General features: G+C 39.9%; 1 protein-coding gene across 1 annotated transcript; it reads left to right on the top strand.

Moving 5' to 3' along the window:
- Window positions 1-7987: 7987 nt before the first annotated feature.
- LOC131599669 (uncharacterized) lies at window positions 7988-8975 on the top strand. The gene is made up of 2 exons (XM_058871951.1): window positions 7988-8298; window positions 8393-8975. The coding sequence occupies exons 1-2, from the start codon at window positions 8053-8055 to the stop codon at window positions 8873-8875; spliced, it is 729 nt and encodes a 242-aa protein (XP_058727934.1). The 5' UTR covers window positions 7988-8052; the 3' UTR covers window positions 8876-8975.
- Window positions 8976-12984: the final 4009 nt, after the last annotated feature.

Below are 12984 nucleotides of genomic sequence, written 5' to 3'. Positions count from 1 at the left end.
GATCTTCAGAACATTCATGACTTCTGATTCTTGATTCCATCGGACAGCTTCAGAACTTTGAATTTCTTTAGATCCTCAGAACATTCACAGCTTCTGATTCTTGCTTCCATTAGACAGCTTCAGAACTTGAATTTCTTTGATCTTCAGAACATTCACAGCTTCTGATTCTTGCTTCCAATAGACAGCTTCAGAACTTGAATTTCTTTGATCTTCAGAACATTCACAGCTTCTGATTCTTGCTTCCATCAGGACAACTTCAGAGCTTGAATTTCTTCTTACATCACTTCATGCTAGATTGTATCAGAACATTGTTGAATGTACCAGAGCATCATCAGAGCATCTCTACATCCTGAAATGTTACAGAACAAAGCTAAACGACAAAAGTCAGCATGAATGAGTCAGAACACATAATATGTATCAGAGCCACATAATATGTATCAGAACAAATGAACATAATGTTTCAGAGCATATTCTATCATCAGAATATCTGAACATTCTTCCTTCTTGCTTCTTGCTTCTGATTCTGAAGCTTCATAGCACTCAGCTTGCTTCAAGAATCCAAGAGCTTGATTCTTTAGACTTGCTTCTCCTTGAAGAGGATCTTTAATTCCTGCAAGTCAACAAAACTTAAAGCATAGAACTTTGCAAGTTCTGTTAGAAATGTGGGGCCTTTTTACTCGGTAACTGATAATATTAATCAGATCATTTATCACATTTTCTCCCCCTTTTTGTCGTAACATCAAAAACATAAAAGATTCAGATGAAAAACAAAAGGAAACAGATGGAAGAAAAAGAAGACAGAAGTACAGAAGTACAAGAGGATAAGCAAGAGAAGATGCACAAAACAGATGCAGCAAAGCAAAAAACGAAAACAAAACAACTAAGACTCAATCTAAGATGACCCTAGCTTCGACAAGATCTTGGCCAACATATCTTGAACCCCATTGTTGTGCTCATTCTGCCTCTCCATGAAAGCTCTAAACTCAGCATTGACTGAGCTTTGCTCATCCTGGTTCTTCTGAATAACTTCCAGAGTCCTTGCAAGACGGGAAGGTTCATCAGAAGAAGCTTCATAGCTTCTATCCACAGGAATGGCATTGTGATCTGTAGCTTCCATAGATAGATCATTTGCAGGGTTTTCCTCAACAGGAACTGTTTCAGCAACATGATCTTCTACATCTGCTTCTTGCATAGAAGCATCTTCATATTCTGCAGCCGGAATCTCAGAATCTCCATTCTCAAGTGCCTGAAGAATGGTAGCTAGATTCCTAGGGGCAGAAGGACCTTCAACTTCTGGTGGGTCAACAACTTCTGGAATGACCAAGCTTGGGTCTTTCTTAGAAGGGTTTTCCCTTAGAAAGTCAAAGAGAGTCTTGAAGTCTTCGAGCAGAACAGGATATTGAGGTCTCCAGACCATAATTTCCCTGCAAGGGTTAGCTTCCATTGCAGCAGCAAGTCTTGCTTCTTCCAATTCATCCACAAACTGCTTCTCCTCAACAGCAACACAATTTTTGAGAGGATGGTAGTATATACCATTATCACCCTCCAGAAGGTAACCAGGGTAACCAGGGGCAGCATGTAACGCCCGGAAAATAAGTATATACTTGATTTGGACGTTTGTGACGTTTATTGGAATTGTACCGTTTTTGGAGTTGTTTCAGTCGGTATTAGTTCGGGATGGCGGACTAATATTTAATTGAAGGTTTTCATATTTTTGGTACTAGAAATATTAGTAAGGTAATATTCCGCGTTTTGGGGCGTTTGAACGATATTTGAGCGTAGGGGCATTTTGGTCATTTCCGCGAGGAAGATATTTTCTTTATAAAGAAAACAAAGATAGAAAGAGAAAGGAAAGAAAGAAAGAGAAGAGAGAAAGAAGAAGAGGAAAAGAAGGAAAAAGTGTAGATTGGTGGATTCTCGACCGATTCGAGTTCCGATCGTTGCTATAGCAAGGTAAGGGGGTGAATCTAATTTATCTTGGATGTATGATTCTTATAGTCTTGTTCTTGTTCTTGTCCTTGTTCTTTTCTATGTTTGGACAAAAATGGTGGATTGTGAGTTTTGTGAGTTTAGAAGTTATAAACATGATTTTGTGGTGTGTATGTGTAGTGTGATGATAGATACCTTCATTGATCATGTTTGTTTTCCATTACCATGGCTTGTTTGAGTTTGGAGATAAAGTTAGGTTTTGAGTTAGAGTGATGAATTAACCATGAAAAGTGTGATAATAGGTTGTTTCTATGGTTTGTATGTGTTGTATTGGTGTTGTAATGATGTTTTGGAGTGGTTTTGGTGGGTATAAAGGGGCTAGAACAGTTCTGGTTCCTTCTGGTTTTTTCTGGGTTTACGCAGGTCCGCTGAGCGGAGGTGGGTCCGCTGAGCGGAGGTTCTGTTGCAGAAAATTCTCTGCGAAGGTCCGCTGAGCGGAGCTGAAGCGGATGACAGCTTTTTCTGTTTTTCCAAAACTTTGAAACTTCGTAACTCTTGAACCGTAACTCCGATTTTGTCGCCGTTCGAAGCGTCGGAAAGCTAACGCAATAACCTATATTATTATCTAATTAAATGATTCATAGGATGTAGTATCCCATTATTTTTATTAGGATCAAGTGATGAGTTGTGTAGTATGTTCAATTATCCAAACTTTGAAACCTTGTAACTTTTGATTCGTAGCTCCGTTTCGTACGCCGTTCGAAGTGTTAGGAAGCTAGTTGGATGTTCTATATGATAGTATAGGCTTGGTTAGCTTGTTATTAGTTAGTTATGAGGGTTGTTGATGAAAACACATAATTGTTTATATGCGCGATATGATTGGTAAATAATCGTAGTGGTTGGTTGATTTTCATAAATGGTTTTGTGAACTAGTGCATGATAAATCATGATGATGTGTTGTGTGAATGTTATTGTATTGGTACGAGGTATGTGATTAGTTGTCGATAACATGAGATCATGTTCATATGTGTTATGTATTAATGAATGTTCATTCTTGATATGTGACGATGTTTGGTTGTTTGTTGTTAACATGATGTGTGGCCTTATGGCAAGTAATTGTTGTTATGAGAATGATGTATTGATGGAGTTGTGGGCCAATGTCCAATATTAATTGATGTGATGCAATTATGCGATCATTTATGCCGATGTGGCTAGTATGTTTTGACGGTGAATGTGTGCTGTGTGCTTATTAATGCCTGTGTGGTAATTATGTGTGATGTAATTGATAACTATGTTATTAATTGGTGATGTATCCTTTTGGATAGAATATAAACGGTGTAACGTGGGTATGTGACCGTGTTATATTGTTGATGATGTTGTTGTCATGTAATAGAGTCATATATTTGCACAGCATAACATTTCATTACGTTAATGGCGGAATGCTATTAGCAGGTGGCCTGAATTGGCAATTATTACCAGTGGGGGCTTAATGCTCGGTAAAAAGGTGTATTTGCCCGAGTGGCAAGAGGTCATCAGTGGGGGCTAAATGCTCGATGACGTTTAGTCGTAGCTTGATGCTCGACAAAGGTGTATTTTCCTGAGGGAAAGAAGTCCCAGCATAATGCTCGGCAAAGGTGTATTTGTCATAATGACAAGGGGAGTTTTACTCCGGATTTGGTACCACATGCATATGCATAGTCGAGTCTCATTCATCATTGTCTGTCTTTATAATTTATGTTATCATTCATGTGTCGCATTACTTATATATTAATTGTGGTTAAATGAGTGGATTACTTTGTTGTATGATTCTTGATGATACTTGTTGGCATTACTATAATTGTCATGCTTTCATTATGAATTATATTCTCACCCTTCTGTTGATTTGATGCTTGAGTGGCATCCTGCAGATTAGCCGCTTTGGGAGTCTTTTGGAAGAGGTAGTTCTCCAGTTGGTCTTGTCGGTCGCTCTGATATGTAACACTGGGTAGTCGGGAGTCTGTTGTTATTTATTTGTATATGACTCTTTTGAATATGTATATGTGATGACGTGCCATTGTGTATTGTAAACACTTTATTTTGGAAAACTCCTCTTTGAGAGTGAGAGCTATACGTATATATATATGTTCATATCTTCCGTGTGTTATGTATCATTTTATTGGCAGGTGTGTATGCTTTTGGCATTGTTGATGTCCGTTTATTTTCTAGGTGTTTGTTTGGTTACTTAGTGTAACATCCTAATTGTGTTGTATGAAATTATTTTAATACTCTGATATTTTCTTGCCTAAATGCTTTGGGTAGAATTGGGGTGTTACACAGCAGCCACTAGTCTCTTCTGTACTCCCATTTCTCCTACTTGAAAATCCTGGTGAAAGCTTCTCCAGAGATTTCTTGTAGAAACATCATCCAGACCATTTAGGAAGGCATCCTTCAGAAGGTCTAAACTGCTAATCACCTCATGTCTGAACAGTTCCAGGTAGGCATAGGGTTCAGGTTCAGGTGGATTGAAGGTGAATTTGTAGTCAGGGTAGAGAAGGCAGTAGGGTTTGGATTTTCTGATAGGTAAGGGATGGGATAAAGAAGGTGGAGGTGCGGTGGATGAGGAAGAAGGAACATCTGAGGGAATGATTGATGTGGATGGAGTATCAGAAAATATAGGTTGTGAAGAGGATGGAGTATTTATGAAGGGGATTGGTGAGAAAGATTTATCAGAAGGAGTTGGGGGAAGAATACTTAGAGGTGTGGGGTTTAGAATGGGAGTGGAAAGAGATGATGGAGAAGGATTTGGTATAGTGAAGTTGACTTTTGGTTCAGAAGGAGGTGATTGGGTAGAAGGTTTAGGAACAGAAGGAGGTGGAGTAAAAACATGCCTGGTGACGGATTCAGAAGAAGCATATGTAGATCTGGTGGTGCGAAAAGAGTCTCTGATCCTTTTATCCCTGTATTCAGGAGAGTACACCTTATCAGGATCATAGGTGACCCTCAGCTTCTTGGCTTTCTTAGCCTCATCTTCCCGGGCCTTTCTTTTTAGCCTTGCCTGTTCTTCCTTCTGATCCTTCTTCAGAAGATCAACTTTGGACAGAAGTACTCTGCCACGGATCCAAGCAGGATCAATATCTGATTGCTTCCTAACACAATCTTCCAGGTAAAGCTTGACAACCTGATTAAGTTCTTTATGAAACAAAGAGACAAAACCTTCAACAGCAACTCTTCTTGACAGAATGTCAGGAAAGCTTGTGCACACAGAAGATACATTCTGGATGAGCTCTAGTCTGAACAAATCCACACCATTGAAGATGGGACCCTGAACTACTCCAAGAAAATGGGACGCATCAAGTGTTATGATGGAGTCCAGCAATTTGCTTTCAATCAGAATGTCTGAAATCATTCTTCCGAAAGGAATAGTCTTTCTAGGAATATGAGGTTACTTCGCCCTTTCATCTTCTCTTGATTCAACTATAGAAGTTTTCAGATTCTCAAATAGAATGTGAGAGATGTTGAGTTCTATCTTTCTGCCAATGCAGAAGAGAGTGTACTTGTGATCCGGACTGATGTAGGCGGAGGGAGAGAACATCTTCTTTCTGTGGTGAAGAGAACCCAGAATAATCTCAGCCCATACTTGATAAAACGGCCTCAAAGTGCCCGTTTTATGAGAATCAGCTCCGAAAGCAAGAGAGATTTGATTTTCAACTTGATGCCAGTTAACCGTTCCAGGTCGAAAGCCGGACCAACCTTCTTCATCATTCAGATTGTACAGCTTCCTGATGAGCTTTTCAGTGATAACCACTTCATGCCCTAGCACAAAGGAAATAATAGCAGTTGGGGTAACCGTTGCATGTACCCAGAAGTCCTTCACAAGTTCAGGATAAATTGGTCCAACCAATCTATCAAGATATTTCGACCATCCTTGCTCCAATATTCTGACATCACACAGAAAACCATTTGCTCTAAGGTTGTCGAAGTCTACAGCAGATTCACAAAGAACTTCCAGTTCGTTCATGGGAATCATGCATGTTTTCAAAGGAGCATACCCATATTTGCGTAGAAGAATCTGTGTAGAAGTGAGACTTTCTGCTGGGTTTGATGAACTTGAAGATGAGTTCATGATGATTATGCTTTGAGATCAAATCAGAAACTAGGGTTTGAAAACGAATGCAACGAAAGAGATACACAAAATAAAGAGAGAGAGAGAGAGAGAGAGAGAGAGAGAGAAAAAGGAGAAATGAAGATGAAGCGGGTTATTTAAACGATTTGAAAAAAAATTAAAATAAAGAGAAAAGAAATTTTTTGAAAGAAATTGATTGTAAGAAAAAGATATCATTATGCATTCAATGAGAGATGACATTAGGAGAGAACGTGGTAAAAGAAATGATTTAACACGGTTACCTAGGTCGGCGTCTTTTCAACTGCGCGCTTTGTACTGACCGTACGGACACGCGTTCATTTTCAGATACTCATAGATGACAGCTGTGTTGTTCTGAAAAGACTGTACATCTTCTGATTCTGATCACTACTTCTGATAGTCATTCTTTAGAAAGGATCTAGTTCTGATAGGATCATCTTTCTTCCCAAGGATCACATCTTCTGAATGAGCTGATGCAAGTCTGGGTGATCTTCTGACTATTGGCTCTTCAGAAATCCTGAGATTCTCTAAAGAAGCAGCAACTTGATCTTCTGATCCATTTCTTCTGAGACTGCCAGCTTCTGCAGCTTTGCTTCTTGGTTCTACAGCTTCTGATATATCAATATCTATATCTGCAAAATTCTCAAACTGCTTTGGTTTTTCAAGACCAAGCTTATCATCAAACCTGATATTGATTGATTCTTCTACAATCAATGTTTCAGTATTGTATACTCTGTAGCCTTTAGAGCGTTCAGAATATCCAAGAAGGAAACACTTTTGTGCTTTAGAATCAAACTTACCAAGATGATCTTTAGTATTCAGAATAAAACATACCATAAACACAATCCATAAACATCAACGAAACTTTGGCACTATGTTCTAGAATTACTAGTCAATCCTGCAAGTAACCTTTAATAAAGAAACTAGAGGTTGTTTACCAAAAACAAGGATAAACACTTCAATAAGTCGAAACGTTGACCTTTCGTTTTAAACTTGCCTCTAGTTGGAGAGTACAAATCTTGCCCTATGTTTGTTTAGAAGTTTTGGCCACTTTCTTTTGTCGAGTTAGCCCATTGAATTTTTTTGGTTAACACAAGACTTGCATTTTTTAGGTTGGAGGTCATGTGTGGTGCTTATACAATGAGTTTTTGAGGTTAATTTTCTTTTAGCAAGAGAAATTGAGGAGTTTCATGACATATTACATTTTGATTATGAGAATAATATTAGATATTGAGTTTTCACGACATATTACATTTTGATTATGAGAATAATATTAGATATTAATTGGGTCTGGTGATTTATGTTAGGGTATTGACTAGTTTATATCATGGTTTTATTTCGAAGTTGTTTGTTCATCTCTATAACCGTTTTGATGCTTTTATTCAGTTCTAGGCTGTTCGCGAGGTCCATAGCAAAAAGTCTAAGAGCGAATCTTAAGTTGAAAGGTACATATAATATGTAGACTTTCATTCTAACCGGAAGCAAACAATTTAGTCCTCCATCACATCAATCACCGTCTGATTCGATCTGACAATTGTCCGCACATGACTCTGCATCATAGCGAACAATTTTAACCGTTCTTAATATACAAGAGTAAAACACGCCATTTCAGATATTCAAATTTATTCTCACTCACACATTACTTCTGATTTTTCTTATTAATTTAAATATTAAAGTGTTAACCTTATAAATTAATTCTTAATAGTCAAATACTACTTCATAAGAGCACGACACAACTTCAATATCTCATCTTTCATTTATTATTCGATATTCTTTAGCATCTTTTGTGCTAGAATAAGTGTTTTTTTCTAAATAGAAATTCTCAAAATTAATTTCTCTCACATAAAAAGACGGACGAAGTTATTACTCAAGGAATAGTACTTTTACAAAGAAGTTTATAATTATGATATCCATGTGAGTATACCCTTGGAAATTGACCCAAAATTTTCTTCACACGGATCTATCACTACTTGCCTACATTTTCGTGGAACGAAGCCTAATAAATGCAAGACACCAACACAAATGTGAATAGCATTTACAACTCTCCCATTTTACCAAGCCCCCAAAAACTAAATACACATTCCCCCCTCACTCTCTCGTTATCCATCTCTCCATTCAACCATCTTCTCAATTCTCATTCTCTCTTCTCATCAAACACCAAAATGTCCAATAAGTCCCCAGTTTTTCCCATTTCAGACCCTCAACACTTCAGTGACTATGGTTTCGACCCACAAATCAACTATTTTCAGGTACCTTTTTCTCTCTATCTCTATCTCTAATTCTAACCATTCTTATTCTTACACACAAAAGACTACATTTTTTTTCTTCTTCTTACTATAACAGGTATTAGAAGAAGCCATGAAGCACAAACGAGAATCTTCAAGATCCATAGACTCAATCCACTTCAAGCTACAAAAACCCATTTCAAAAGAAGAATCAAGAAACAAGAATCACAAATCAAAGAAGAAACGCTGGTGGAAAAACGCTCTCTTTTTCTTCAAATGGAAATGGACCCACCACCACCACCACCACCGTGATGACCGTTACGATGATAACAGTGATGATATTCATCAAGTCCGGGCTAAGGCCTTCCGGGCCACGATTTCCGGGCCTGTTTACTTAACAGAGAGTAGAAGCGGGTCGGCTACGCCGTACAGGAGTTGTAGTAGGCCTTCCTCCGGTCCACTCGCCGGGAGTTTGATGCCGGCGGCGATTGGTGCGGTGGATATACCTTATTTGAGTTTGAGAGAGCTTACGATGGAACAGCAACAGGTGCAGCAACAGAGGATGTCTACCTCGGCCATGCCTATATATTTGGTTACTTGAATTGAATGTTTTGAAAAAGTGAAATGTGAAATGGGTTTGGTTTGGTTTTTATTGGATGGAGTATTATATTTTTAACCTAACTAAAAGTGTTTGTTTGATATATGATATGATTTGATCTGATCTATTGGGGAAAAGTGTGGATTTTCCTTTTGGTGTTAGGTGTCCACCTTTTATCAAAAATATATGCAAACACAGTTCTCGTGTGCTTGCTTTTGATCAATGCTTACTTTTCATGTTATGATGATATACTATTAATAATTTAAATTTCAGTTGTGTTTAAAATAAAAATTAAGTTCGGCAAAACGGACTCTGTCAATAGAACACGTGCAGACTCGGGTCACTATATTGTAAAATATTTTTACACTGTCAATCAATCATCACCATGAACTTAATTAAACTATTTTTTTATTTAAAAAAAAGTTTAATGACAGGACAGTAATTTGATGGCTTTCTATTAGATGATAGTATAAAACTATTTTATACTGTTAGTGCACTATCTTTTAACTCTTTATTTTTTGTGGGAGAATTTATTTTTAAGTTTAAAATATACGATGTCTATGTAAATTTCTTTTCCTTTATCGCACTTGGTTGATCAAAGTTTTAGACTCATATTTTCAATTATACTTACAATTATATCTGCATGTATTTTTACAAATTTTTATATGACTAATCTAAATGAAGATAGTATGCCTGTTTGTCATCACTTATCTATTTTTGAATATTTTAAAATTAGAACAAAATGTTGTTATTTTAATAAAATTTATAAAATACTTAAATTATGAAGCAAGTATTAAAACAAATGGAATATTCAAAAACCAAATCAATGGTTTATTTATTTTTCTTCTTGTGATGGCTTTTATGTTTTGTTTTTTACTCCAGCAGCATGTGATGGAATCCCCTAAACACAAGATCCAATTTATGTATGGAACTATTTTATTTCTATTATAAGTTTTAGTAAGTATTTGCTTATGGAGTTTCTTATCTTAATTTGATTAGTTTTGTTTATTGATTATTGTATGGACCTGAAAGAGTGGATCACGCTTAATGTTAGTTACAACATACACGTTATACACATAACGTCAAGATTTTTGTCCGTTGGTTGGGACCTACCTTACCATAGATAGATATAGGCTCGTTGGAGAGGGACTTTGCTACTGCCACAAACCCAAGTTTAGTGAGCTAAGCAATTTGCTTTAAGAGTTGGTGTGGGACCTAGACGACAACGTTTCAAAAATGCAAAAGCATATAGTAGAAACTAGGAGAAGCTAATTTCTTGAAATCAACCAAAAACTAAAAAAAAAAAACTTAGCTTTTATCACCATTATCCGGCTCAGACTGATTCACAATATGATTCGGGATCAGTTATACATCACGTGGTTTTAATTAGGAGTGGTAAACGGACATGTTCGTTTCGTTTAAATCTGTCCCGCAAAAGCCCGCAAAAAAAAGGAACAGAGTAGGGCGGACATATTTGAGGAAAATTTCTTTGCCAACCTCCCAACCTTCTAGTTCACCTCTGGTGAAAAACCTAAACTACCCCTGACTTCGGAAATGAACTTCCGAACTGCATGAAAAAGGTGTTTTCGGAAGTTCATCTCCGAAAGCGCCTTTTTTTTTTAAAAAATTGTCTTATTTCGGAAGTTCATTTCCGAAACCACAATTTCGGAAATGAACATCCGAAATAAGACACGTTCTGCAGATTAAGCAGAACACTCCCCCTCCCCCATTCATTTACCCTAATCCAACATCAAACAACACCAAAGGCAAAATTTTGTTAAAAGACTTCTAAGGCAACATCAAAGGCTCCAACAAGCTTCCTATACTACATTAAAAAGCACTCCAACCTCTTTAATCGGTAAGCATTTTGAGTTTTAGATCTATGCTTAAAATTGATATTAGGGTGTTTACAAATAGGAAAATATGTATTAGGTTAGGTTGGTACTGGTATTTAGGATGTTTAGAATGTGTAGACATAGGTTTAAAGTTTGATTTTGGGGTCTGCCATTGTAGGTTGCAGAAAAGCTCTGCGCAGGGGTGTTTCGGAAGTTTATTTCCGAAAACACCTCCATCCCAATTTCGGAAATGAACTTCCGAACTGTATCAGAAGTGCATTTTTTTTTTGTTTTTTCATTTGTCTCGCATATTAATCGATTTCGATTGTTTACAGGAACATGTCAGGCAACCAGCCAGCACGCATCAGACAGGGCAGGGAGTCCCAGACTGCGTCGGCTAGACGCGAGCGGGCGGCGGCGCAGCTGGCGTCGACACGTGGGCGGGGCCGGGGACGCCGTGTGCACGTTCCACAGGACTTGGTGGAGAGTTCATCTGCTTCAGGCTCTAGGAGTAGGCTGGCTCGGGTATCTTCTTCCCGCCAGCGAGAGGAGGAAGATGAGGATGAGGAGGAGGAGGAGGTCATACCGGATGTTGACCCTCCAGTCGGGGAGGAGGAGGAGCAGGAGGTGGATAGCTATCCGGGAGGGCCTTTTGACACTTCCCTGCTGATTCACTACCAGGATCACGTCGCTCGGCGGATCTGGGAGGGAGAGGTATTTTTTTTTAACTTAGCCGTTTATTTGTCACCATTTTTTATAATTTTACCGTTTATTTCTCGCTTATTTGTTTTTTTTTGTAACAGGAGAGAGAGCCATTGAAAATGGTGAACCACTCCAGGAAGATTTTCGGTCTGTTTAAACCAGCAGCTCAGTGGTTTAACGACCATGTGCGAGGTTCAGGGCTTAGCGGGCTCTGCATGACCGGGTACACCACCATCAACACCGGCATGCAGGGGACATTTGTGGAGCGCTGGCACAAGGAGACGTCTTCTTTCCACTTGCCGGTGGGGGAGTTGACGATCACCTTGCATGATGTCCAGTGTCTTCTCCACCTGCCTATTAGGGGGCCGCTGTTGCACCACTCCAGGATCCAGAGGGTCGAGGCCATTGAGTGGATGATGCACTATTTGGGCCTGCCGCACGAGGTTGCTCACTTTGAGTGCGTCACGACTTGTGGGCCTCATGTCCGGTTCACTACACTGAGCATCTATTTTGAGTTCCACCTGGACGCGGCGGCCGAGGCCGAGCAGGAGGATAACGACCTATTCAGGGAGTACCACCGCGGTTGTGCTCTCCGGTGCTGGTACATGCATGTGGTAGGCGCTGCATGCTTTGTGGACAAGAGTGCCAGGTACGTCGACGTGGCCTACCTCCGCTATTTCATGGATCTGGATACCGTTCACCAGTGGAACTGGGGGTCAGCTACTCTGGCATATCTCTACCAGAAGCTGAATGAGGCCTCCAACTGGAGGACGAGGCAGTTGGTCGCATCCTGCACACTGCTTACGGTACGTTTTATTTTAATACATTATCGTATTTATTTATTTATATATGTTTCGTATTTAATTTTAATACATTATCTTGTTTCTGTTTCAGAGCTGGATCATCTCCTACTTCTCCCGCATCCACGGCTTTCACATCGATCCTCCGTACGTGGACGCCATGCCCAGGGCCGCCAGATACGCTCTCCAGAGGGGGAACGATGCGGTGGGACCATACCGTCTGTACTTGGACCGCACGATGCACGACGACGTCACCTGGAGGCCGTTCGTCGACTACGCTCAGATTGTCCCCTTTGACGGCATTGCTCTATATTCAGGCTGGTTGGCATGCGGGACCGGCATCATGGTTCGATATCTCCCTGAGCGGTGCATGCGTCAGTTCTGATTCGTGCAGAGGATACCCAGGTCACCCTTTGAGGCTGCTCCCGACACTGTGACCCGAGTGCAGCTCACTGCCATATGGGAGCATTGGGAGGATCATGTGGTACCGCTGGAGTACCGTCTCACTCGGGTCACCCAGGACTGGCACAGTGAGGAGGGATACGTCACATGGTTCTACCGGGTGTCACATCCTCTTCTGAGACCCGACATTCCCGGCGCTCCTAGGCCAGCACACGAGGAGGTCCTGGAGAACCAGCAGGCCGAGGATGATCACACCATTGATCTCATGCCGATCTGCCAGCGGATATATATGCTTGGGCGGGACGCGTTGGGTCGAGGTATCGTGGAGCGGGGCGGTCCAGAGGCAGTCGCCGTGATGGAGATGATCGTCACT

The sequence above is a fragment of the Vicia villosa genome, linkage group LG4 (assembly GCF_029867415.1).
Source record: "Vicia villosa cultivar HV-30 ecotype Madison, WI linkage group LG4, Vvil1.0, whole genome shotgun sequence".
NCBI classification, from domain to species: Eukaryota; Viridiplantae; Streptophyta; class Magnoliopsida; order Fabales; family Fabaceae; genus Vicia; species Vicia villosa.
The sequence above is the reverse complement of the archived record's forward strand: the minus strand, read 5'-3'. Positions and strand labels throughout refer to the sequence as shown.